Raw genomic sequence first — 27961 nt, 5'->3', positions numbered from 1 at the left:
CCTCTCCTCTCCTCTCCTCTTTCTGCTGCTAGCAGCAGCACCTCCAGCTCCCCCGAGCTGCAGGTTTTTGGGGAGCCGGGTGTTACTCCTGCGGCCAAACTCACCTTGTGGCGGGGTCATCGTAGCTGGCTGTCAGCACAATGGTGCCGTGCTTGATCTCTTGGAGGAAGGCTTCCAGTTTGTTGATGTCTGGGAGAGAAGAGCATTAGGAAAAGAAAAAGGGATTTAGTGGAGACTGCTGCATGGCAGCTGGAGGAACCTCCTCTGGATGGGTGGGAAGTTTCCTGGCTGTCCTGGTGCTAGCCAGGATTTGGGGTTGTGGGCCTGGGGCTCCCAGATGCTGCATTGCCCATCTTGTGTTCCCACCTGGGCTCTCCCACAGCGCCCAGGGCTGGTCCTTTCCCCCTGCCGGTACAACTGCAGGGGATAATTTGCGTCTAAAGTTTGCTCATTAACTGTGAAATTTAGTTACCTGAATTTGCTTCCCAACACAAGAAATGAACCCGCTCAGCCGCGGAGCTGCCTGCCCTGCGATCATGCCTTCGGCTGTGTTGTGGGAATTATTCCTCATCCTGCATCCGTGGGATGCTCAAGTCCAACGCCCCATCTAGTGGCGCAAGAGCCGACTGCTGTCTCCTTCCCAGCGCCTTTCCCACCGCGCGTTTCACTCACAAACTCAGCCTGAAATCTCATGGTAATGGTGTTTCTCGTTAAAACTCCAGAGTTACTAAGAACAGGTTGCAAAGCCAAAAAGCAGAAAGGGTGATGGATCCCTGGGGAAGGCTCAAACAGCAAAGGGTAAATCAAAAGCATCGTAGTGGTGTTTTTAGCATGTGATTTTGAGGAGTCCTGCCATAACTCTGGAGAGTTTCGTAACAGCTTTGCAACAACGGTGGGATTTACAGCATCCTGCGGGTCAGTGCCAGCTGGGCTGTGAGTGGGTCCTGCCTCAGCTCAGGGCATCTTCTTGCTGTTAGGAAGAAGCTGTTGTTTGAAGCTGGCAGGTGCAGGGATGTGGTCTTTGCTGCCACCGGGATCTGGTCCCTGTGCCCTGCCTCGCTGGGGCTGGGGGGCCACATCTCACCTGCCATGCCCTGAGCTCCTCGTTTAGCCTCCTGTGAAAGGCAGGGAAACAAGCTGCTGCTCAGACACCACTACCATTCAAAACCTGAATTGCAACTTGCAAAATCTGAGAATTAGTGTAACTACCTGATCTCAGAATGTAACCTCTCTCGGGTCTCAAGCGCCCTGGTTTATTCAGGTTAGCGGAACTGTTTTTCAGGCTATTACGTGCATGCAAAAAGAGCGAGAAGCCAACCTTGGATGTGGATGCATTAAGAGGACTCCAGGCTCAATGGCCTTAGGGAAAGCCAAACTTTTGCCGCCCGAGCTGGCAATCCTGGTCAAAATTCCACTAGACTTTATCTTAAACACACGGCAGAGGATCAGCCTAAATAGCCAGCAGTGCCGGTGTGAGCCCTGGCTGGGAGCCCCCAAGCAGCGAAGCGAACTGCACTTACTTCCAGAGTACATGTCAAATGTGTCTGTTTTCAGGAGCTTCCCGCTTGATCCTGAAAGGTCAAAATTCAAAACAGAGCAAAGTGAGTTTGCTTTGCCTGGCCACCAGCTTGGGGCTCCTGCTGCAAAATGCTTTGCTCTTCCCTCAGTGTGTTGGATTTGCGGCGATGGCCACCACGTTACTTGGTGGAGTTCATGGAGCCATCATGCACGACCCAGGTGGGTTTGTTCCCATCTCCCTGGCAGTGCTTGGCAACCATAATTGTGGCTGTGCAGCCCATGCAGCACCAGACTGATGTGCTTTTGGCCCAGCCGTGGTGATGGGATGAGGTCCCCAGTGGCCCGTTCCCTCCCTGGGGAGGAAGGGACCCCAGCCGTGGGGAAAGGAGGGGTTAGTGCCTGCCTGACTCACCGTTCACCAGCGCGATGTTCAGGCCTCTGCCAATGTTGTTTTTCACGGAGCTCATGATGCTGCAAAAGAAAGCAGAGAGCACCCGTAAGTGCAGGGATGCACTGGAGGTGCTGGTGCCAGTGAAGCTGTGATGGGGCAAAGTGGCTGCAGACAGCAAAGTATCCCCAGAAGCAGTAGCAAAGAAAACTATTTCCAAATTTTTTTTTACCACAAATGCACTGCGATGGCCGTTGACATGCTCGGCAGAGGCCAAACTTGCCCTGTCCAAGCCCAGGCCAGCCATGGCTGCCCCATCCCTGCTGTGTGCTGCTTACACCTTGTCATCGAAGCAGATGGAGGGTCCCACCACGTTTGCAGCACCGCTGATGATTTTGAAGGCAAAATAGTTCTGGGGGCAGCTCTTCCGGTTCCCACACTTGTGCCGGGGCACCTGCTCACCTGCAAGGGAGGAGCGGAGCTGGAAGCCATGGCGTTGGCCCCACAGGGAGACACTGGCCATGTCCCCCAGGGGCTGAACAGGGCTGGCACTGGGATATGGTGGGCCACTAAGGGGGCAACACCTGGACCAGCTCCTTGCATGAAGGAGGCTTGTCCCACAGGGCTGGGACCAGCTGCTTCTTTGAGGTTTATGGTTCCAAGGCTTGGTGCAGGGTGGGATGAGGTGGTTGGGTTGCTGGGTGCTGCTCTGGGTGTGAGCAGCAGGATGGCATGGCCGATACCATGGGGATTGCAGAGGGCTGTGTGCCGGGACTGTTCGAAGCTGATGCTCGTTCAAAGCCAGCCCCTTGCAGCTTTTCTGCCTGGAGCTTCCCCATTCTTGACCAGGGTAGGGACCTGTGCCACGCTGCCTGGACGGGGCCTGTGACCTGCTTCATACTGTGAAGGGGTGTTTCTGCTGGGGCAGGGGGATGGTGTGAAGGTTCATGTGCTTGCAGAGCCCGCCAAAGACACTGCTGCTGTGTGCGATAATGAAATTCCCCTGTCTTTTGGAGGGTGAGATTTTGCCTTGGGAAAGGGGCTCTCACGAGCAGCTATTGTGCTTCCACCATCACCCCCAGCCCTGGAGCAGTGTTGTGTGATGGAGATGAAGTCAAGAGCAGTACTCACTTCTGGGCTTGTTGGTGACACCTGTGGGTACCAAGCAGGAGGGTTAGACACCTCAGAGAGCTGCTGGCTCTTCCCCAACCCGGCTGTCTGAACCTGCTCCCCATGGCTGTGAGCCCCCCGAGCCGCCTGCCCTGGCGCAGCTTCCACTGCACTGTTCCCTCCCTGCCCTGATGGCCAGAGCTGGTGGCTACAGCCTTGGCCAGGGACTGCAAGCACAAATGTTTGCGGCAACTATATGCAGCTCTGGGGTCTCGCTTGCAATGGGGCCACCCCCACCCTCCCTGCAGACCCACCCGGAGCCCCGCCGGCACCTCACCGAGCCAGCTCCGCAGGCTGACGACTTTCCATCTGTGATCAAAGTACATCTGCACGATGAACCACATGCCCAGCAGAGTCATGAACAGTGCCGCGTACCGGATCACGCCTGCGAAGGGTGGGAGAGGAGCCAGGTGAGAGCAGCAGCAGCGTGGGTCGGGGGCTGGACCATCCCTCTGGCTTCTTGGGGACTTGGTCCTTGTGTCCCCAGGTTACCCAGGCACAGGGCGACAGCCAGCGCTTGTGTGGCATGCTAACGTTCCTTCCTTCATCCTCTGAAAGGACTCTCATCTCTTAATTAATATCTCTAGGGCGTGTGGAGACATTCAGATAGGCATTGCGCTTCTACTGGGAGGCACTATTCATATTTCTCTCTGCATTAACGTAAATCTGATAATTAGTTACAAAGCTATGTAAATCCAAATACTTCTTACGTTCCCAGCACTGGGAAGGCTGCTATCCCCCAATTAGTCACTAGCTACAGCTGAGCAGCTGCTAATCCAAATGTGATTGGCATTTGGCTTTAAAGCAGCACTCATCGGAGCAAAACGTTCCAGTCCTGCATGGAAAGAGAGCAGAAAAATATACTTCTATTGCCGCTGAATGGCTCTTATGGAACCAGGAATGTCTCAATAGCCATCTCTTCCCAGCCACAGAGGGTTTCACTGGGAAAAATACAACAGGCTGAAATCTACACAAATCTTTTAAAAACCTGATGCTTATATAAAGGCTCTTTCCCGTGGCCCTGGCAGGGGAATGTCAGGGTAGCTGGGCATGGAAAGGGTCATGTAAATGAGAGAGAGGCAGAAAAAAATGTAGAAAAATGGACAGAGAAAAGTAAATCTCTCTGTCTCCCTTCTTACCTGTCACCCGCATGGTGGCAGGGAGAGAGAGCGCAACTGAGGGGGTGGCCAACGGTCACAAGTCCCTCTGAGAACAGAGAAGGAAATACCATAAAGCATAGCTGTAACCCACCCAAGCCAGGCAGATACTAGATCAAACAATAATTGCTATGTTTAGGCATATTTGCAATAACTAAGAGATCACCAAAGATGTATAAATTCCTATCATCAAGCACGTGTGCTTGGTCCCACCCTGGTGTTGAAGTCCTGGCTCCTGTATGGTGGAGCAGGCTGCACTGGTTGAGCTTACTTGATTTTTAAGCCTCTGAACACTTCACTGTGACTGTCTGCTGCCTGTGTATTCCCGTCTCGCGTCCTTTTCTCAGTAATGGATCACGCTTTTCTATTGTGATGAGCTCAAGGAGCACATTTTCAATCATGGCTTTGCTGCATTTTATTCTGATTTCCTTCTGGGATTATGCAAAACAGGTTTCAAATATTAGGGGCTGCAAAATGCCATCTGAGGACACACTGCGATTTCGCCTGGCCCAGTCAGAGGAGTCTGCGGGAACAAGCTTGGCCTCCTTAAAACCGGAAAGGGAAGGGAAGAAGGGCAGCGCTGCTGAGCTGGGCAGAGCAGTGCCGGGTCTGGGGACACCTGATTTAAGAATGGAAATGTTTCCACTTGTCCAAGTCCTGCAGCATCTTCACCCACGTAAATGGGGAGTGGTTGCAATTTAAAGCGTAAACTATTTCCTACCTGAGCAAGTCTGTCCGCCCCCCTCCCTCCTGCTGCCAGCCCCGCGGATGGGACGGGCACCTTCCACCCAATGCACCGGGCTCCTGGGGGCAGGGGACCCACTCCTACCTTTGAAATTTGGGGATGCAGCCTGGCAAACGTCCGTCCTGGAAACCACCCTGGAGTCCTAAGGCGAATTGTCACCTGTGAGACGTGTGCTCAGAGCTAAAGAGTCTAATGTTAACTAAAGCAGCCCTTTGGTGAGGCTTGACATAAAAAAAATTTGCAAAAAAGCTATGCTGAGAGTTGCTTTTCCTGTTTGAAGGGTAAATAAGGAGCACCGGCTTGTAGCAGGGCTGGGCTGAAAGTTGCTTTCGGGCTGCTGCGTCATGAGGAATGAGAGAACTTTGCCTCCCGCCCAGCCCTGCTCCGGGTCCCCTCCCAGGGCTTGAGTTCAGGGAAAGTGCCCGTGGCCACGTGGTTGAGCATGGCCATGGTGCAGTGTCCTCCCTCGGGTGCCCTGGGAGGGATGCACGTGGCATCTCCCTTGGGCACAGCGGTGGGATGCTCCCCCTTTGCTTCCCCCGCACCCTGGGGCGAGTTGCAGCATCACCACATGGGGCTTTTCAGCAGCCTTAAAAACAAGGAGGAAACCAATCTGCACCGCAGGAGGAAAGCTGCTGCTTTCCTGCTTGGCCTGAGACGCAGCAGCGGGTTTGCAGTGGGCCAGGGTGGCCGGTGCCCGGCGGTGCGGCAGCCCCGCAGTGATGTTTCAGCCATGCGAAGCTGGAGCCCAGCACTGCTCCCCACCAGGACCCACCACTGCGCCCGTGTGTGCAGCAAGGAGGAGCTGCCGAAGTCACTCCGACGTGAGCTATCGGCTTCCCGTGGGAGAGTGGCCTCATGGCTTATCTGCATTTTAAAGGAAGCCTTGGAAGGTATTTGTGTACCCTCCTGTATCCCGGCAGTGTAGTTTTGATAGTGTATCAGCTAAGCGCACTTGCTTCCCAGCTGCATCTCACTTCTCCTCTCTGCAGCTATTCCTCCCAGGCATGAGTGGCCGTGAGCAGGAATCTGTCTCTGCAGGAGGTGGCACAGGGGTCCGCAGCACCTGCAGCCCTTCCCTGGTGCCACCTTGTTGTGGCCTATCCCAGCCCGTTGGCACGGGGTCCCTGAAATGGGTTTTAACCTTGTGCTGGAGCTGACATGAACAAGCCTGTTTCACTGAGCCCGTGGAAGAGCCAGAGGACTTAAAACAGGCAGTTTAAAGGCTTTGGAGCACAGATGATGCCCGTGACTGGATCTGGTGGGACAGCACCGAGCTCTTGCCTTTTACTCCTTCTCGCATGAAGTTTTGCTTTTTAAATGCAAGGAGCTTCTCCCACGCCTGGCTCCCCAGCCCAGTGCCTGGTCTGGTGTTGGGAGTGACGGGAGCAGAAGAGCAGTCCTTAAAGTTCCCCTTGGCAAGCCACAAAGTCTTCAAAACTGGCATTGGTTTGCTTTTGATTTGCTTTTGGAACTTGTTGCGTTCCCCTTCAACTGCCATGAGCAGAGCCAAGAGCAGGTGAGGGTTTGGACCTTGGCCATAACTTGGACACAGTGATTTGTCCCTGCTGCTGCGGGGGACACCAGCCTCACCAGGGCTGCACACTGCTCTCCACCAAATTTGTTTTTTTTCTATGCACATTTTGATTTCATTGCAGAGGGAGAGAAATGGAAAAATAAAACAATAAACCTTACCGCTTCAGGGAAGGAAGTTATTTATTTGGGCTATTTATCTTTGCCTTGATCCCAGGTAAAATTTATTGGGCAAAGTCGCTGGGTGGTGAAATTCTTGGACCCTTACGGTGTTACAAGAGGGTAACCGTGTCCTCGGATTTCTATGATACTCTCTTTTAATTGTTCAGATTGATTTTTATTTTTTTTTTGGCAAGAGTGTGCCAGAAAAAAAACCTGTCTGTATTCTGGCATCTGCCAGAGGGCAACTCGTAGGAGAAGGAGGAAGGAAGGAACTGTCATGGGTGACAGAGTTATTTATCTAATAAACCTGAAACTTATTTGCTTAAAAACCATTCCGGGAACAAAAAAGTTCTCAGACAAATATTGCTAAAGAGCTTCATGGCGTTGTAAGGGGAAGGCTCCACCCTGAGCCTGCTCAGGACTGAAGTGCTGCTTGGCAGTGCTGAGTTATTGCTGCCAAGAAGAAACCCAGGCACATCGCTGCCCTCGCAGGGAGGTTTTCCAGGATGTCGTGGGTGAACGTTCCTGTTTCCTCCCAGCGCCGGAGGAAAACTTCACTTCTCTTCCCCAGAAACTTCTGGCATTGTTGGTTTTGGGTGTTGGGTTTTTTTTCCCCTGCTTTTGAGCCCCACACGTCCCTCTCTCTCCCAGCAGGTCCCCGACCACGAATGAGCCTTCGTTTTGGTACAGGGTGGGGATGCAGCTCCAAAGAGGGCGGCTGCCAGATGTCATCTGTGCCCACACCCAGCGAGTCACTGCTTCAAAAATCAGGGGTTTTCTGTGAAACTAAATGTGGGGGTGCAGAAGAGGGGCTGGTGCAGGAGGTGTTCACATCCATTGTGTGTCCAGGGTTGGTCCCACCACAGGATTATGGAGGATGCTGTGATGCTGTTTTTACTCTCAAAAGGAGTCAATCTTTTTGTCTTTGCTGAGTTACTCAATGGGAGAGCACTCTTTGCCAGAGGGCTTATAAATTCCTCAGCTCATAAAAATGCTTAGCCAGCTGCTGCACCCGCCAAACGGCTGGAAAGGGCATCTTACGGTGAAACTGCCCCCAGCACGAGTCAACAGTTAAGCAGGGTGAGGCCCTGATCCCGAAACAGAAGCCGAACAGGATGCACGTGGCGGTGCGCAGGGGTGCGGGGCTGGGGCCACTGCGGTGGCCGAGCCCTGTCTGTGAGCAGGACTGCAGACAAGGTGGAATGTGACACCCAGAGGTGCCGCCGGGGAAGCCAGGCTGTGGGGCCGGTGCAAAGGGCACAGGTTGATTTCGGCACCTGCTGCAGGTGCGTCCCTGCCCCGCTGACTGTGACGGGGCAGGCACGGCCCCATCCTGCACTTGTCTGCCAGTGGGGCATCACCCAGATGTGGCTGCCACCGATTTGGTCTCCTGTTCTTTTATTTGTCGTTGGCAGCTGCTTGTCCAGTTTTCTGTCATGGAGCCCGAAGCTAAATCCCTATCAGCTCGCCTCTCCGGTGAGGTTTCCCCGAGCAGTGACTCATGAGCTGTAGCAGTGGGGAGAGATGGAGAGGCACGATCGCATCCCTTCCGGTGTGGGAATGGTGGCCAGCAGCTCGCTGGCCATCCCCGTGAGGCGGGTTGCAGGTTGTACCAAAGCAACCCATGCCAAAATGCCAGGGCAAAAGGAGTGACACAGTGCTGGTGCTCAGGGCTGGCAGCAAGCTGGCTGCGGGGATGAGGCACTTCTGGGGCTGAAAGCGCAGGGTAAGCGTGGACTGCGCAGCAGTCCTTCCACTGGTCAGCTGCGGCAAAGGGCCCTGGTTCTTACTGACTGCATGTATGGGAGGACCTGAAATGCGTTTTTGGCAGCTGGCAAAGCCCCGGGTGCCAGCACCCCGAGAGCTCCCGGTCAGTACCTGGGAGGTGTCCTGGCTGTCAGGGTGGTGCGCTGGAGCACTGAACGGTGAACACCCTGCAAATTCGTCCAAAGCCATGACAGATGAAGGGGTTTAACCTGGACCGCACTTCACACAGCTGATTCTATCACATATCCCGTACTGGGTGGAAACGCAGATGTAACCCTTGCTGTTAACACAGGTAAGTCATTAGTTCCGTCTATGAAACCGGCACAGCTGCACCCCACAGAAAGGATGCCAGTGCATGGGGGTCTCCACCTCCATGCTACAAGAAGGAGGAACAAATAAAACCTTCCATGTGCAACCCTCTAACCTGCCAGCAAGCCAAAACAAAAGTGCTGCAGGACGGCATTATTTCAGTCATGCTCTAGAAACCCCATTTCCGCGAGGCCGTGGGGACGGGACAAATCTACGTACCGCTCAGTGTCCCGGGCGCGCCGTCCCTCTCCGCAGGCTGTGTTGGTGCCGGGGCATCCCGGGGAGCTGGGACACCATGTGCTTGGCAGCGTGGCGGTATGGCTGCCCAGCCCGGCCCTGCCCTCGGTGACTCATGGCACCTCCCCAAGACTTACCTCACTGCCCGGCATGGGGCTGGGTGTCCCGGCGTGCTGCCCCACGGGGCACAGTGACCAGCAGTGGTTGGGAGCAGCTGTCCCACGGGATGGGAAAAAAACATCATTCCTATGGCTGTGAGCTCATGCGTTTCCTTTGGAGGTTTTCTCTGCTTTGGCTCTTGTTTTTTTTGCCATATCAGAAGAAGAAAACCTCTCCCAGGGTGGGCACCAGCCTGACCCTCTGCGCTCGCACTCAACCAGCACACTGGGCAGCATGGTTGGCAGAAGGGCTGGGCACGAAGCCGAGACCAGTGTCCCCCCATGTGGGGTAAATGGAGAATAACCCAATTTGGTGGGTTTTCCCCCCGGCTGTGCTGTACGCGTGTGGGCTGGCCCTGCGCACTGCTTCACTGCCTCTCGTTTGCAGGAGGCTGGAGGTTCCCTTTTCAAATAAGCATTTATTTATCCAGCAACAGTCCTGAACTCCTAAGGAGTCCTGAGTTAACTGTAGATATAGATTTAGGCCTTTTTCTTTTTAATCATTTATTGTTATTATTATGTTTCTGAAGGAAGAAATCACTCCTTGGAGACTCCAGCTCTGCAGTTAGCACTAGAGGTTCTATACATCTTCCAAAGCTGAACCTCATTTACCTGGCAGCCGAGAACAAAAGCGTTCCCATTCCTTTTTCCTTTTTCCTTTCCACTCCCACCACTTAGATGAACCAAATGGCTTCTCTTGGAGCTATTAAAGCAATTTTCCACCAAGAACCAGCAGAGAAGACTCGGGGCCGGCAGTGGCAGTGCTGCCTTTGGGACCGCAGCTTGCAGAGGGCGGGAGCAGAGCCCTTGCAGGACCGACACTGCTCAGTGGTAATTAGTTTAATACCTGAGGGTGCTCTCTGCAGTAAACTGTGCACTGAGCTTTTCTTTGTGCCCTCGCCGTGCTGCTCCCCAGTGCTGGGCAAGGGGTGCGGGATGCGGCTGGAGTGCTGGGCTGTGCGCCGGGGGAAATCACAGCCTCTACACTGCAACCTTCCAGAGAGGGAGCAGAAAAGCAAACACAGGCCTGGGCTTTGCATTGGGATAATTATTGCCCTCGGAAGGAAATTTTAGCTGTGGTGAGAGCCTGGGCTTAAACAGCGCAGTCTAAATCAGAAACCTCCTCCCTCTCCGGGGAAATATCCTTCCTATTAGTTTGTTTAGCTGCTGGCGATAGCTGGCTTGGCTTAGTAACGAAGCGCCCCAAGCCCCGGTGTGCTGCAGCACGCATCTCTGCTCCGTTCCCCCCCCTTCCCGCCCGCGCAGAGATGGCCCACGGCATGGGGCTTGTAGCACCCTGGGGGAGGCCTGTTTCGTGATGAGTTTGTCCTCCTGCTTGGAGGGACCTGAGGTCTCCTGGGCCATCTCTGGAGATGGAGACGTTGCGGCCGCTTGCCGAGGAAACAATCAAAGAACCATCAGCGGGGCTAGGGGCATCAGCATCCCAGTGAAGAAACCTTGCCTGAACAGCTTCTGCTCTCTGCAGCTGCACGTTTCACTGCCTGCTCACCAAGATGTTTCCCTGATAACACAGAGGAGGATGAGGAGCTGTGTGCTTTTCTTGTGGGACGTGGCTGCAGCAGAGCCCAAGAGCTGATGCTGGTGTGGGGAACCCTCGTGTCCTGTCCCCGTGCCCTGGGGTACCCCAGGTTTTACCCATCCACCGCGGCACACAGCAGGAAGGTGCTTTTAAATCACACATGACATTAGTGAATGCATCAAGTACTGGGAGCAGGGCATCAGCTCGGCCTCAACTCAGCAAATAATTAACTTGTGCAGTGCAAGGGAATTACACCAGTCTCATCTGCAGGCTTCCCCCTTCCCCCCCCAACCCTAGGAGGCTTCTGCATGATACGCAGAAAGAGAAATTAAGAAAAAAAAATAATATATGTGATATCAAAAAGCTGCCAGGCTGGGGAATGAATAATCTGTGGTGCAAAGTCACCACACTGCGATGAGCACCTTGGAAGGATCAGCAGGAGAGAGCTGGTGAGTGAGGAGCTCTTCCTTCTCCTCTTCCTCCCTCCTCGTGCCAGCGCCAGGTGCATGGGCCCCCTGCGGGGCCTCAGCGGGTGGTGGGGAGCATTGGGGCACTGGTGGCTCCTGCCAGCAAGCCCCAGTGGCTGCACGACTGTCCCTCCCAGGAGCGGTTTCCTATGGGAGCTCAGCACCGGGAGGAGGCTCCCCCTGAAGATCCCATGTCACCGGGCTCCACAGTGCCTGCAGGGACACTCTGCTTTGCAGGGAGGTGCTCGCTGGGATAAATTCTGAAAAATTCTGAAAATTCTGATAAACTCTGAAAAATTCTCTTAGGAAATATTTGGCCACTGCCACTTTGCAAACTTTGTCCTGAAAAGTGCTGTGGCAATACGGTTTCAGATTGCCGGTGCCAGGCTAAGCCACATACTGCAGATGTTAAGTGCAGCACCTTTAAAACAAAACAGCCTTTTACTTCTCTGTTTATCTAATGTTAACCACCTGTGTTTCATGCACGTCATGTGGGAGAGGGCGAGGGTTTCCCCTGCATCGCACACCTCCCTGCCTGCGCCGCCGCCGGCTTTATTCACCCTCCAATAAACTGCAGCCTGCTCTGGTACTCTTCTCTCCTCTCCTGCTTTTGCACAGGTTAACAAACAGCATTTCATTGACCAAAGAGTGAATCATGCTAGCAAACTGATAACCCATCCCATAGATTTCACCGGCGTCCCGGTGACCGAGCACAGCCAGAGCATCGGGATGAAATGCCCGTGGGGTTACCGTGTGCCAAATGGGCTGGAGGAAGAAATGTGTGAAGACAAAGTTTGATGGGAGGGATGATATCGCAACATTGGACAAAAAGGTGAAAAAGCAGTTTCCTAAGAGGAGAAGGGTAGTGTCTGATTGCAAGGGGGTTTGATGTGCCGGCGGGTCTCGCCTGGCAGCACGGCGGTGCCGGCTTTTGGGGGTGCTGTTGTGTAGCGCATCCGCTGCCCCTGCCGCAGCCCTGGCAGCACAGCCCACTGACGCCGACTTTGCCGCTAGGAGAGAAAAATAAATAAGGGAAATCATAACCGCTTTTACCATTAAAAGAGAAATCAGCTCGTGCAGTGCTAAGCCCCCAGTCTGTGGGCCCAGCGCAGCCAATCTGTTTTTATTGTTTTGCAGGAGTCCTCTGCAACCAAACGATGACAAATACCAGGAATTAACAGAGTGTAATTACTTCGTATTAGCTGAATTCACAGTATAGACACAGATCATAAACAGCCATTGATTATTCCTAATTTCACATTTTTAGCATTCTGAATTGCAGCAATTATGCCTGTCCGAGGGAATTATCTTCCTTTTCAACCCCTCAGATCCCCAGTCATTGCCCTTCCTTTTGATACTTTTTTACTGCTGAAAAAGAGGACATTTAACACAAATCCCTCCTTACTTCTACAACAAAATGCTCCCCTCACACTGGTCCTTAGATGTCTCTGGCTCAAACCAAAGGTTTCTCCTTTTGCTGCCACCTGCCTAAAAACACAGATAGGGGTCCCCAGTGTGATCTGTAACCCCTGGGCTCATTTCCTCCAGGTTCATTGCAGAGTCAATTAGCAGCCGGGGGTCTCAGTGCGAGTGTCACAGGGCTGCGTGCGGGAAGGGGCCTGGGCAGCACCAACGCTCACTGTCCATCTCCCGGTACTGGTTGCGGCCATGAGAGCAGCGCCTGTGTTTTAAGCATCATCTCTTTTTCAAAACATGGTTGCAGTGCAGGACATGATTGCCAAATGCTAATTTGCACCTCCCGTGAAATTGTGCTGGGGGCCTCTGTCTCCAGCCCAGGAACCACTGTGCCCTCCCCGAATAAGATCTTTGAGAGGGGCTGGTAGACCTCAGTATTTTTTTGTTAGAGACTACAAGCAGTATTAAAAAAATGAATGTAGATATAAATTATTAATATTTGCATGGGAAATTTCTAACCCTATTAGTATCATATCATTAAATTTGTTTCTTACGCACAGGCAGTGATTTCATTACAAAGCGTAGCGGAGCATAATGCCAGCTCTGCAGCACTGATTTGGTCAATTAACGATGAGAGGGGGAAAGAGCCCGTAGTTTACTGATGGCAGAGCCTTTGGGACTTTTCCTTTTGTTTCGCCCCTAGTAAATACCGACTGCCACTGCCCACGTGCTGCACTCCCAGATGTGCTGGAGGGTGTTAGGCTGTGTGCCCCGTGACTGTGGGAGAGGAAGAGGAGGACGAGCGGAGGGGCTTGCTGGCTAACTCCCCCAGGGCCAGTGACTGTGGGAGGGGAAGGGGAGGCGGGGCGGGGGGGCTTGCTGGCTACCTGCCACAGGCCACGGGCTCCTGAGTTATTGCAGACACTTTGGTCTGACCCACACAGCAATTCTGGCACCTTTATCTATTTTGACATGATTTGCCCACCCTGGGCTGTGACAGTGCAAAAGGGCCGAGGGTCCGAGAAGCCTCTGGTCTGAAGCACTTCCCGCTGCTGCATCAGGCATGGAGTTATTTATTCCAGGCAGTGGCTGCGGCCACTGAGCAGCAGCAGCAGAAGTTTTTTATTGCACCCATTCTTAGGACACTGAAGTAGGATTATGGATGCTTCCACCATGCCAGCTTTTTATTAGATTGCAGGCAGGGGTTAAACTGATCCTTGTCAGCACAAATATAATGCCCGGGGTGATGGGAGCAGCATAAATTGAGGACAAAAGGTGGCCGCTTTTACCGATGCTCTCAAGAATGCTCTGCTGTTTTACTGCATCGTTTGCTTTTTAATTGGGACATTTCCCTCTGGCCAGGGGATGTCTTTCCTTTTTTTGCCAATGAGGTGCAATAAATAAACGAGCTAAGACACAGACTCTGAGGGGAGGTGAAGCGCAGAGGGCAGATCAGTGGCTGCACCAAAGCCCTTCAGATCTCCCTGGTTCGCCACAATGGCACTGATTTTGGTATAGCTGCCCCAAGTTGGGGGCTGCCCTGCGGTGGCGAGGGGTCTTCAGCAGTACAAATCGCACAGGCGCTCCGTCTATTTGTAACCTCCATTTTTTCCAGAGTACTCGTGTGTTAGCAGGAGGCGACGGTCATTGGTGCTGGGTCAGTGGGGTGAGTTTATTTGTGGCCAGTTCTGCTGTGGCTGTGCCATTGCAAAGCAATATTCGAAGGAGCATATGGTAATCCTGCGTGCTGGGCTGGCCAGATTTGCTTATCAGTTACGGCAGAGCAGGACTATGGGGATGCATCATTGGACTGCTCCAAAACTGCCTGCTATTTGCTGTAATTAGGCAGAGCGCGCCATTACGGGCTGCCTCACATGGGGAACAGCAGTGGAAAACACCGAGACATCGAGTGTGTGAGCCCATGGGAGGGGATGTGGTTGGGTGGGGGGTGTCAGACACTGTCTGGGCTCTTGGCTGCTCTCCTGGCCCCATAGGATGCCTCGCTGGGGTGACACGGAGTGCCACAGCACGCTACCGGGCTGTTGGAGGGGACTCTGGGGGGGTCGTTTGCTCCTTTACGCTCCCCCAGGAAAAGTGTGTGCAGGCCAGCGCTGGCGTATGTGGCAGGGCTGTGCTGGCACCTGGTGCTGGCAGCGGTGGCAGCAAATTGCAGTAAAATACATTGTCATTATTGACAGATGGATCTCTTCTGTTTTGGGGGATGATGAAGAGCAAAGCCCTGGGAGCCAACCCATCACCCTCGCAGGGACTTCCCTTTTTGGGGGAGAGCACTGCATCTTTGTGAACTTTATGTAAGCAGCCCACGCTGGCGTGAACACCCTCCCTTGCTACAAAGGCTAGGTGGGGACATGGTTTCCAGCTAAAACACTATTAAAAAGATAACATGCCCACACATCTTACAGAAAAACAGAAAAGCGTTCTAGTTGCACCTTCCAGGTACAGGTGTAGCTCTTTGTGACCGTGGTGAATTGCCACCCTGCTCAGAAGAGCGAAGAAGTGTGGGTAGGAGGTAAACCCACTGGCACTGGCGGCAGGTAGCCTGGAGCAATCTCACAGCCCTCCTGCCTTTGGGAGCTGTTGCACAGGCTTCAGATTTGGAGCCAAAGCCAAAGTGCGTTGACTCTGGTCTCTCGGAATCTGGTTTATGCTAAAGCGCAGCCTTAAAGCCTGTGGCTGCCGGTCCGGGTCACGTGCGGCTCCGAAACCCTGCATGCTGCGGGGGTCTGGCACATGGCCAGCCCGGCTTGGCACTGCAGGACAGCTGAGGGGTAAATAAGGTACCCATTCAGCTCTCCTGTTATTTTTATTTGCCTACAGTGGTAGATGATTAATTAGATATCTTTTACCCCCACTCCCCACCCTCCCTGCGCTTGCAGCAGAGGAAATCCTGCCTTTGTGCTGCTAATGGACCTCACCCATCCAGTAAACCATTACAGTGCAGACAAAATGTCTCTTTAAAAAGTGCTATAGAAATTAAAACTCTCCACTGAGAACAAAGCCAGTGGAGCTTTTTGCATCTACTGTTTTTATTGTACTCTGTAACATTTGTAAAGTAGATCACTGTTATCGAGAGAGCCTATCTTTTCTACCAAGCTGTAATTCCTAGACTTCTTAAAGAAGATTTCTGCTCACAAAGGAAATAAAAGATAGAAATAGGATGCTCTGTGACATTTGAAAACACTACTGAGAATCTGAATTAAAAGGAACAAACTCAGAAAGTATCATTTATACAGCAATCAACTTTAAAAAGTCACCATCTGCTAAGAGTTACCACCCAGTGTAACTGTGTCTTTATTGCTAGACAGAGAATAGGAAATAACTCGGGGAACTCTTCTGCACCTGCTGGGTTTTTCTTGGTGCCGTACACACACTGAACTGCGGTGGCCGGTGTGCCGCGGGGTGCCTATTGCAACTCTCCTTTTACTCCAACTCTCTACAGAATATAAATCTGAATACAGGTGCCATTAGGAGGAATGATTTGGGGTTGTTAAAGTTATAGCGTAGTGTCAGCTTTTTGAAAAGTCTAAAGGGCAAAAGAAACGACCAGAGCTGGAACGAGGGACCTGGCTTGGCTTTCTATATAGAAACCTGATTTTTTTCTTGCTTGCTGCTCACCTCCTTGCTGCCCCTCACCCCAATGACACTTCTTGGCCTCTCAGAGCCCTTTCTAGGTTTTTCTTCCTATTTCATCATAATTGATCATAATATTATAAAATGCTTTGCCCTGTGCAATTTGACTAGTGCTCACCTTGTAGTTTTTCACCTCATTTTGGTCTTCCACGGCTCATTGTCTCCTGCAAAGGTTGTGAACTTTTTGATACAAAAATTTCCCATCAAATTTTATGTCTTCCACCAAGCCCACTCTGTGTTCAGGTGATGCTGAGCATAATTTGATCCTCTCTGCTGCTGCTGCCCAGCGTCATTCTCTCAGTCTCAGCAATTGTGATGGTTTCCCTCCTACCTCTCCATGTACGAGACTCAACTATGGCAATACAATTGCATGCACCATTTCAAGTCTTTTGTTTCTTGGAGCAGAGCTGGGAACTGAGCTACATTCACGAGGCATATCAGCTGAAAAGCCATGGAAACACCTGTGCAAGTTATTTCTGCATTGTCTGCCTTGAATTTTATGCAACAGCAACAGATGTGAGGAAGCTGCAATGGCTTTTCCCAACCATGTTTCCCATCACCGTGCAATGTTTATCATTGAGTTTGCTTAGGTCAGAAACAAGGAAGCAAGGCTGGGCCGGAGATGCAAATAATAAATGTGATAGGAGAAGCAAACCGATGCTCAGTAGTTTGAAATGACTAAAGTAAAAAAACTGTGTACTTGCAAATTTCCCTTGTGTCTGTCCCATCGCTGAGCCCCACCGCTCTCCGTGCTGCCGAGGGGTGCGATTGCATTTTGAGCTGATGCACCAGCACAGACCATGGCGGGCAATTGCATTCCTGTCCCATTTCAGGACTTTTAAGGCTCTCATCCCCATCCCTCAGGAGGCCACTGTGTCCTGTCTCCTTTCCAAGGACATGTCCTGTTGCAGAGGCTGAATCAGGGATGGTAGAAAGTTTTCGGTGCCGTGTTGCTTCTTGCCTCGTGGCAAAAACCATCTTTTGCCAACATCCTCAGTTACCCATTCTGTGTGTTTGTAGCATTGTGCTGGGCTTTCGAAACGAGAGTGTCTGCAGTCCTTGTTGACTTGCTTTAGGGGTTTTAATTGCATTTAATCACAATGGTCTAATTAAAGTTTGGAAGCTTTATTTGAGGGCAGCTAATAGATATATTAGTTAAATTAATTGTGGTTTGTTGTGTACAGACGTACCCTTGGTTTGACAGAAGGGCAGCCAACACAAGCTCTGATGACAAATATTTCCAGCCTGACTCATGGGTCTGGACTGCCTGAACTCCTGGGGCTTGATGGCCGCTGTTGCAAGATGTGGAGCTGTCAGTGTCTTCTGCTCGCTTTCTGTCATCATCCTCACCACTCATATAACCTCATTTATTGTGAAAAGCTGAATGGGAATCCAGTGTGAAGTGCATAACCAACTTGCACAGGGGCAATTGCCAACTGACGAAATGGTCTGTTCAATGTAAGTTTTACATTTTTAAGCTTCTTTTAGGTAGAGGATAAACCTCAGGAAGATTCAGAAAGCAGGGTGACACTGCCTTGAAGGACACCAAATAACATCTCTATTTTTCTCTGTAAATCAGCTGTCTTGGGAATCCACATTACCATTTCATTGGTGACCTGCTTTGGATTTATCACCAGGAAAAATCGACATGCACTGAATTGTCTATAATCCTTCCTCAGACGGAGGGGGTTGAATGAGCTGCGATTTTGTTTCTTTGTTGAGATGAAATGTAATTACTTTATGGGGTTTGCATGGTGTGTTAAACTCTGCCAGTATTAAAGCGTGATACAAGTTATAGAACTGTGGCAGTTGCTGGAGATTTATGGAATAAAAGGTATAATTTCACACTTCACTGCACTTTATTTTCAAGTTGGATGTTGACGTGCTTTTCAGTTGTTTAGATGTGTTTATTTAGCCTTTACTCTTGGTTAAGACAAGTACACTGAGGGATTTGATGAGTGAGAGGCTGGAGATGCCTTCCTCACTTGCCAAAGGAGGTGCCCGAGAAAGCAGGAAGCCCCGTGCTGGAGTCCTGGCCCCAGTGTCCCTCGCAGTGAAAATGCACCAACAGTTCAAGCATTATGGTCTTAGAGGGTGAAAAGTCTTGCTTCTGCCTGCTGTATTTCAATAGCTTATGTTTTCCCAATAGGTTTGCTGTACACAGGAGGATTTTCATCAGCAATGCAGTTCAAAGCCATCACAACAGCGGTTTGGTCCTGGAGGGAATGGCTGATGCTACTAAAGGAAATGATAAAATTTGCAAAGGTGCAAATTCCTCCAGAGGTTTCCAGGCTGGGCTGGACAAAGGTGAGGGATGCTTGTGTAACACACATTAAACAAATTCCCTCATGACGGAGGCAGTGCAAGATGTTGTTCTCCCATCAATAAATGGCAGTTCTAGAGCATCCAAAAACTCACTGCCAGGCTGTCCTTACAGCTGGTCTCCCATGTCTGGCTCTGCAGAACCGGTGCCAAAGCTAATGACTCTCCTTAATGAATGCTCGTTCATGTGTGCGCACGCACACGTACACAGTATATCTGCGCCAAGCAGGTTGCAAACTGCCTGCACTTCCGTCGGCATCTTTTTGAAAACCACGTGGCTTTAATATCTGTTAACCTTTATGCAGGGCAGCTCTGCGACCAGTTCATTTTTAGGAACAATTCCATGTGCCATCTGGTACCGCTGGCTAATTGCCTGAAAAACTATAAAGAAATTCTTTCATGCAGCTCCAGAAGAAAAAATTGGCTTTTTCTTCCCTTTTCTTCCCAACGCCAACAGTCACTGAGTATCCATCCAGGAGCCACATGGAGAAGTGGTGCAGCTCCTGAGGCAAACTGTCCCCACCAGGTTCTGCCAGGGGTCCCTCACAACAGCTCTGGGAGGGGAAAGTGCTAATCCAGACTGAAGACACTCATATTTCTTCAGGTCATGAAATCCAAGCACCCAGGGCTGCACACACTGTGGTGAGCTGCTGTTTTTAACACCTCAACAATTCTTTCACAAATAACATAACTTTTAAGACACTGTCAAACCGCCGGTGAACAGCTGATGGCTCAGCACATTAATGATGTGTGTCGGGGAGCAGCACTGTTTGCACCGATGCTGCCGGCTGTGGCCGCATGGGTGAATCAACACGCAGCACAGCAGGTTCAGACCAAACCATTTCCCTGAGGCTCAGCAGCATCTTCATCCTTTGAGTGACTCTCCCAAATCTGGCTTTAAACAACTCTTCCAGGAGGATACGCCTGCTATTTCAGGAAAGACTCTGCTTTTGGACAGGGCTGACTAAAAAAAGCCCATATCCAAGCAATCTTTGGTGAGCTTCCAGCATGCCTCAGCCATAAAGCTCAAACACAAGGAGATCGTTCCTGGAAGAGCCATCTCATAACGCAGTGCTGGAGGGGAGTTACAGGAAGGGGCCACCGACGCTGCCCTGTTCCCGGCTCTGCATCCGCAGGAGGACAGCAGGTTTAGGTGCCAGCGAGCAGCGAGCTGGCCCTGTGAGAGTCCTGAACATGACTTTGTGCGGTGTTGTGGGGCTTTCTGCCCACAGGGGTAGGTACAGAGGGGCTGTCAGCGCTGCTACCCGGCCACCAACACCTCCTCTCCGGTGCTGCAGATGTGGCCAAGCAGCTCCTCCAGAGGACCCCGGGGCTGTCCTGCCTGCCCCTCCGGCACTCACACACCCCTAGCTGTGTGGGTATCTATACAGACACAAATCTATAGAAGCTCTCTCCTGGCAGTGACTGCGTGGTCTGTCTCGGAATAGACGTCCCTGAGCAAACCCAGCACTGAGTTACGCTGAACTGAAGCTGCTTTAAAATACAGGGAAGGGCTTCTGTGAAACAGGCGCCGTGGCCACGGGTGAGTGCTGTGCTCTGTACTCGCTCATTAGGGTGTTTGGTGCCTCGTTACAGGTAATAAACAACTATTATTAATACAATTTTAATTTTTCTCCCACTAATTCCCTGAACTCATCAGCCTTTTCTGGTAATAGGATTCATCCCTTGTGCTTTGCTTCAGCTGATTTAATATTACTTCATGGGGTTTGTTATATCCTAGCAGACCTTACACTTGGAAGGCATTGCAATGAACCAGAAAAACGTGGGGGAGAGGTCTATGGGGTATATACACACACATCCCACTGGAGTGCTTCTGCCACAGGGATCCCTCCAAGCTGACCCACGCATGATGTGCTGATGCTGCTCTTCACAGCAGCATCTTGATTTTAACTGTTTAATGAGGGCTCACAACTGGTCTTTTAGAGAGTCTGCATCTATAATTATTTTCTTCATGAAGTAATTTTGGTTTACCAAGGTAAACACCAATCTCAGCAGTCTCCACTTTTAATATACAATTTGATTTAGGACTAAACATCCTCTGCCTGCTAAATAGGTATTTATTACAACCTGCCTGACACCCTTGCTCACCACACAGTTTTTTCACCCTATATAATAAACATTGTTCAGGGGGAAAAAAAAAAAAGTTGCACTACATGCCTGAGGGGGGCCTGAGCACCTTAACAAGGTTTAATTACAACATCAGCAATGTAGGTGAGGCATCCAGGTAAACAAGCCATAAATCAGCCTGTAAAATGAGCAAAGTAAACCCCTTCCACCCACACTGACTGCAGATTGCACTGAACAAGTGGTGTCCTGGGTGGTGCTATATGCTGATTTGGGACACCCAGGGGGTTTGCAGATGTGGGTGCCATCGGGCTGGTTACAGCCACAAATGTCCCTGAGTGCTGGGTGTCCCCTCCCGTCTCCCCAGGACCTGACCCTCCTGCTCTTGGGAATGGGGTGTTCCCACTCCCCTGCACCACACGAGACCAAGGCTTTTCCCACGAGCTTGTGGGCTGCCAGTAGGACTAAGGGGCTTCCGTCCGCTTGGCTGCGGGCTATTCCAGTCATCATCCCACTGCCAGCGGCGTGACCTCCTCGGCTTGGTTCTCCTACGGAAGTGGTGGCAGTCTGTAACACACAAATTGGTTTTTCAAGAGGAACTTTGGGAATTTCCATGGAGACATGGTAGCAGGTGGCACGCTGCCCACGGGAGGGAGATTGGCACCAGATGCTCATCCAGAACCACTGTGGTCAATAACCGTGAATTAAGAAGGATTTACATGATAGTCCATGAGAGCTGCTTAAGAGTGGTTAGAGTATGCTCAGTAATCCAGTTACAAAAATACGCCAATACGCGTGCTTGATAAAAGACTGTAACTGCTTTAAAATATAGTTATGGGCTATTGCACAAAGGAGAAACAGTAACTTAACTATTCACAAGTATTAAATGTGCTTGACTTTATCATGTGTTACAGTGATTTATACAAGACATAAAAAACAATTGTCAAAAGTGTGGAAGAAAAATTCAAAGCCAAAAGTATAACCATTCGTTCTGAATGGTAACATGTTAATGCAGGGGAAGAGAAACACCGGCGCTGCAAATGGAAAGGGACCATTCAGCAAACTAAACTCTTCAGTGGGAAAAATATTCCACAGAATAATAATTATCCATTAGCTTTAAAATAACCTCCAAATTAATAGCTGTTTTCCTGGCATCACGATGTCACACATTTTTCCAGAGAAAACAAATCTATGACTAAGTGCATTTGTATCTCTTATGCCTTTTATGTTCATGATTGGGTCAAAATAAAACCTTGTTGCAGATAGAAAAAAAAGACGCCTTAGAAGAATAAAAAGTTATAATTCAGTCAAGGTTTCCTAATGGCACTGCATACCCACTGCAATAGAAAGAGAGCCCCGAGATTGAATTAGTGCCTGAAGATTTTGTGCAAAATCCTTCATCGTTAAGGGGCCTTGCCAGTTCATATTTATGTGGTTTATAAGGTGTCACGTAGTTGTACATTTTAATCTCACGGCACTGAGTTTACAGCTGAGAGGACTGCAGAGCTGGAGGTATCAGAGGACCAGCAAGGGGAAGCAAATTCATGAATTACACCGTTATCCTCATTTCCCTGGGCTGCTCCAGGTGCACTGGAGCTGTTTGTGCAGGAACCTGCAAACACCCGGGGCCGAGCCTTTCTGGGCTGTGGGTGCCCTGGGGTGCACATGGATGGGCTCCGGCCCCGCAGAGCCCGAGGAGGGGCACAGCGTGGCGCAGGGAGCGGGGCCGGGGCAACCCCTTGCCCGGGCTGAGTGCGGCTTCCCTGCCACAAGCAAAGGCAACACTGCCATAGCTCAGGACTACCAGGACTGTGCCTGGCGTTCAGTGTTATGAGTCCAGCTATAAATTTGACTATAAATGCCTCCTTCCCGTTTAAACAATGCGTCAATAACTTCTAACAGTGGCAAAGTGTTCCTGCGACTACATTCAACATGATCAGTGCACAAAGTAATACCAAGCCCCATGTTTCACTTGGGGGAAGGTATAAATACCTTCTGTCCGTGCGCGGTGGCTTGCAGGTGGCTCTGGAGGGGAAGTCACAGCAGGAGACGGAGTGATGGATCGATGCGAGCCGACGTGATCCTCTCGGGTGTCTCAGCACCTGGTGTGTGTTGGCTTTGCTCACGAGCTGGAAGTTAACGAAAACGGGCAGTAAAAGATGTGTCCTTTGAGCACCTTACAGAGTGATTGGACGTTCCCTTCTATTGGCACAAGAGGATTTACAGATTGTATTAAATATGGTGTAATGCACTGCAAGAAATCAGAGCACTGTAGAGCAACGTATCAATGGCACAAGGGCTGCCAGGCGCTCGCCTCCAGCTCCGCTGCTGCGGCCGACACACACAGGCAGGGTGAAGCTGTTTCGGCGCAGCGATGGAGGAGTCTCAATGTTTCACACAGGGTGGAGCAAAAAGAGTCCTGGCTTTGCTGTAAGTGTGCACACAGCAGGGGAAGGGTCTGCTGCTGTAAGAGACTCCCTTATGGAACACGTCTCTCTGAACAATAGATGACATTGCTGCTCAGGACACGATGCCCTGGGCTCGTCTCTGGGAGCCTCACAGCAACGCAAACGTTTGGCTCTGACCCCTTCGGTGTCGCCCCAGAGAAGGCAGCTCTGGGGCTGGGTACCCCGGGTCCCCCAATGCATGGGGGAGAACTGTGCGGCACTGCAAGGGACCAGCAACTCACTGGGGGTGGCGGGAACCCCTCATGGGTGTCCAGGCTCTCCCACACAGACCTTGCTGGGGCCTGACAGCCCCACGCAGGGACGCGTGTGCACACAGGTGGCATGCTCATATTATACCACACTAATGCTTCAGAGCAGGAACCTGCCCGCTCGGTTCGCCCTCCATCATTCAGCACCAAGTATTGCAAATTAATTGCAAAAGTGTAAGCAGCAGTGGCAGTTTAGCCCTGGTGGCATTAAGCACCAGGGGACTCTGATGGCATAGGGAGGAGAGCCCCAGGGGTGCAGGGTGTGGGCCAGGCACAGGGCGGCTCTCCCTGCCCCCAGAGATTTACACTTCCAAGTAGGAGAAGAGGGCTGAAAACTCTGAGCCAGGATGGAGCAAACGGCTGGGTGGTACCTGGAAAAGTAGCGCTGTATTTGGGGTGAGGGGTGCCAAACCCCGCTTGCTGCTATGCCGTGATCTGCACATCCCTGAAGACAGAATCACAGAATGGTCAGGGTTAGAAGGGACCTCTGGAGATCATCTAGTCCAACCCCCCTGCCAGAGCAGGGTCACCTCCAGCAGTTGCACAGGACGGCATCCAGGCGGGTTTTGAATGTCTCCAGAGTGGGAGACTCCACAACCTCTCTGGGCAGCCTGTGCCAGTGCTCCACTACCCTCAAAGTAAAGGAGTTCCTCCTCATGTTAAAAAGGAACTTCCTATGTTCAAGTTTGTGCCCATTACCTCTTGTCCTATCACTGGGCACCACTGAAAAAAGACTGTTCCCATCCCCCTGGCACCCTTCCTATAAGTATGTATAAGTATTGATAAGATCCCCCCTCAGTCTTCTTTTCTCCAGACTAAAAAGCCCCAAGTGCCTCAGCCTATCTTTGTAAGAAAGATGCTCCAATCCCCTAATCATCTCAGCAGCCCTAAAGACAAGGCACTTACCTCAGCACTGAGGGTGATTTTTATCATAGCCATGGGTCTGATGCTGGCTTGGTACCAGAAGGCACGGGGATATGTTTGGGTGAAGATGCCTGGGCCACCACAAAGGGGCCGCAGTGGTGCCCAGGCTGTGGGCTGCACTGGGACTGTGAAGGTATGTGCACTGTGCAGGCTCTCCGGTGACGAGAAAGGACAACAAGGAAACCCCAAAGCTGGATCGTCTTCTGGTATTCTTGTGAACATCACACAGCTCGCCCAGGTGTCAGTGCTACTCTGGAACTGGCTTTTCTGTAAAGCTACTTGCCTTTTTTTTTTTTTTTTTTCTTTTTTTCTTGGGAAAACAGCAGCTCTTTAAAATTTGGGCTTCACTTGGATACATGGGAAATGCTGGGTTCCTCCTCAGAGGCCTTTCTCAAACCCCAGTGAGAAAACAGCAGCCTAATGTAAAGGAAACTCCTGCATGGGACGTTTCCTGAGCATTATGAATTCATTAGAAAATTACTCAGCACAATAATAAATGCATCCAGAGCTTTGATATTTTGCACATCAGGTGGTAAAACAGTGGCTGTGAATAGATTGCCTGTATGAGGATTTTTGCCTGGAGTGCTGCAGCAGCAGATGGCCTAATAAATATGCAGTGCTCTAAAACGATGTTTGTAATTTGTGTGACCTAAGGTTTTTTGGTCTTCTACGCAGATAAAATGCACAATCATCCTATAATAAACTTTTTAAGACACAAAAACCCTAAGCAGCGTAATGTAAACATTGTTTGAAGTACGCTAGCACTGCTGGTGTACTAAGAGTTGCACTAGGAGCTTAACTGGTTTTCTTTATGGAAAGTATTTTACTGTGGCTGTTCCTGCTCAGCGCAGAGGAGCAGCTATCGGCACAGCCCATACCTCTTCTCTGGCAGCGACCAGGGGAGGATATGTGTGAGGAGTGGGATGAGGACACACCATCAGTCCCCAGGAGGTCTCCAGCCACGCTGCGAAAGCAAATTTGTTTTTTATTTAATGGTTCTAGAAAGCATTTTTCCTGTGTTGTTTTGCAACCACATACCTTTCAAAACTGTCGGCTCTTCACAACTCCTGGCAAAAGAATGCGATAACAAAGAAAAAAAGCCTGAGATCTGCTGAAGAGGCCACAGTTGCAGGGATGGATGACCAAACGCTCTGGCTTCAGCCCCTCTGCAACCACGCTGGACCGTTGTGCCCGATGGCCAGGAGCTAACACCAGCTGCTCAGGTGTCACTGTCTCCTTTTCTCTTCCAGTGATGAGGGTACTTCTGTGCAGAGAGGTTTAAGGGCACCAGCACAGGGGCTGCATGAGCAGAGGCATGTATCTGGGCCACATTTTGACAGAAGAAATCCAATCTTTACCACATGCACCGTTTTGGTGCCGTTAGAGCAAAAAAAGAGGTGGAACTGCCAGAGAGCCGTGCTCAGCTGGGGCACATGGTATTTGCATTGGCCTTAAACTCACCTCCAAAAGTGTCCCTCAGCTCTGCAGCATCCACTGGGTCCACTCTCATCTGCCATGCACACTGGATGGCACAAACTTGGAGAGGGATTAAAAGCACCACAAGGTTGTTGATTTACTACTGATTTACCACGGGAACCTTCATAATAATTCTCACCATGTAGTTTGATGTCCACAGATTAGATTACTTTTCCTCTCGAAAAGTGTCAGGCTTAGAAACAGAACTGGTTTTAGTCCGGCATGAGAAGAACAAAATCCTGCTCAGGACTTCGCATCGTGGGCTGCTGCCCGTGACCCCTTGGGAGCTTGCGTCTGTTTCTGGGGTTTCATCCAGGGCGTTCGCATTTGCGCTGGGTATAACGCCTGCAGCAGGATGACAAAACGTCACCATCAGAACCGCCTGTACAGCTGCTAACAAGCAAGTTAAACACCAAATAAGAAAAAATGACAAGTATTGTTGTTACACTTACATACTCCCATGGGTACTGCGAAGCCAAGCTTTCAGTTTATCAGGGAACTGAATTTAAATAGATTTTTTGAAGGTGCCAAAAAAGGTGGTAGATAAGGATGCCAAGTTACTATAGTAACCATGAGAAAAGCAGTGATTATCAGCAATACCACATAGAAAAGACAGGCTGGATTGTCTTTTCATTTTACATGTAGCCCACTGCTTAAAAATCTAAGCCCTTTTCTAAAATACAGAAACACCATGGAAAAATAACTTTAATATGAAACGCACTATGCAAAATTATTTTTCAAGGATTTTTCAGCCTTTGCACCCTTGCCATTAGACCCAAAGTTTAGAGGATGTTCCCGTAACCCAAATGCTTTACGGCTGAAGGAGAGGTGAATAATAAAGCCTGACTTTTCATGTTTTCTTACCTAGTAACCACTGCAGCAGAGGGGGAAAATCAATATTGATGTCCCACTGTAAGCTCCTTAGGACAGAGCATGTTCTTTGTTTGGCATAATGAGGCTCACATGTACACACAGCACTTGGGCACAAGTGACAGGAGTGCAAGATCAGAGATTACAAACTCCTAGCGGCTGCTTGGAGGAATCCGTGCTGGTGCTCACGTGTACCAGGTTGTCTGTGAGCTGCAACTCAATGCTGCTGCAGCCCACAGAGATCTAAAGGCTGAAGCCTGGTTATTTGGTTGGGCTTTGGAGAAAACCTCTGTAGATGGACCTAAGGCAGAAAGAATGAGAGAAATGAGGAGAATCATTCCACTGACATAGAAACACACTGCTCTAGGCTCTGGCTAAAAAGTGTTTTAAACATTTCTTTTTTCTCCTGAACTATCTGAAAGCTGGTTGACAGTGTTTTTTAGCAACTGGAAACAAAGCAGAGATGTCTGTCACACCTCACATGTGTAAGGAACACAGAAACGCCTGAGAGACCAATTGATTGATTTGTGATCTGCTGACTCCAGCAGCTCTACCAAGCTATCTTCAATTCCTCTATTTTCAACGCACATCTAAGAAACATTAATGAAGCCTTACTAAAATTTACTGCATCTCAAAATTTCTCTTGTCAAAAGTTGTAACTGATGCTGGGTCTGTAGAAATAAATCCCTGCAGTTTCATTAACCTGAAACTTTATTCCCAGACACAGCTCTATTCACCTGTTGGAAAGCACGCTTTAGCGAGAACTACGTGATTCTCATGGACTAAAACATTGCCCATGACTGCTAGGAGCAAATCTCTGTGTTCTTCATCACCTGCCATAAATGCTGGCTTTGACAAATTGGCTAAACAAAAAGCATGCTGCGTGCCAGCAGTGCTTTAGTTCTAGGTTCACAGGATGATGATTAAGAAAAACATTGTGAGCAAAACTCACAGTCCTTGTAGCTAAAGCCTTTCGTGCCGCTCAACTCACAGGTGTTGTTCACAGCATTATGGCAATCAATCCCTGTGGATGTTGAAGACATAAAGCTGCTAACCAGAACACAAAGGGCAAGGATTCCAAACTGCTGATTTTGAAAAGCAGGACTTACCTATAAAATACTACTGTGCTAACGGCAGGAAAACAGCGGGTATCTGGACTTGCCTGTGAACCTGTCTGGAACAACACTCACCTTCGACCTAGTGTCGCCACCCACCTGCCTCCTTAAAGGTGGGGATAAGAGCGTGGAGTCTCCAAGGACTCCCTTTTGTCCAAGCTTTGCATGTCCACTGGTACACTTTCATACGTGACACGTTGCCTGCTGAGAAGCCACGACAAGCGTATCTGCCCAG

At 50.5% G+C, this 27961-nt stretch overlaps 1 protein-coding gene across 1 annotated transcript in view; it reads right to left on the bottom strand.

The window, feature by feature from the left end:
- Nucleotides 1-4228, bottom strand: part of FAM3D (family with sequence similarity 3, member D) — a 5025-nt gene extending 797 nt beyond the window's left edge. Inside the window, exons 1-7 of the mRNA XM_009892535.1 lie at nucleotides 4216-4228; nucleotides 3354-3461; nucleotides 3038-3058; nucleotides 2245-2368; nucleotides 1931-1989; nucleotides 1521-1571; nucleotides 105-189 (exon numbers count right to left, since the gene is read on the bottom strand). Coding sequence (XP_009890837.1) covers nucleotides 105-189; nucleotides 1521-1571; nucleotides 1931-1989; nucleotides 2245-2368; nucleotides 3038-3058; nucleotides 3354-3461; nucleotides 4216-4228 — 461 coding nt within the window. The remainder of the gene's footprint in view (nucleotides 1-104; nucleotides 190-1520; nucleotides 1572-1930; nucleotides 1990-2244; nucleotides 2369-3037; nucleotides 3059-3353; nucleotides 3462-4215) is intronic.
- Nucleotides 4229-27961: the final 23733 nt, after the last annotated feature.

The sequence above is a fragment of the Charadrius vociferus genome, unplaced genomic scaffold, assembly GCF_000708025.1.
Source record: "Charadrius vociferus isolate BGI_N301 unplaced genomic scaffold, ASM70802v2 scaffold119, whole genome shotgun sequence".
NCBI classification, from domain to species: domain Eukaryota; kingdom Metazoa; phylum Chordata; class Aves; order Charadriiformes; family Charadriidae; genus Charadrius; species Charadrius vociferus.
The sequence above is the reverse complement of the archived record's forward strand: the minus strand, read 5'-3'. Positions and strand labels throughout refer to the sequence as shown.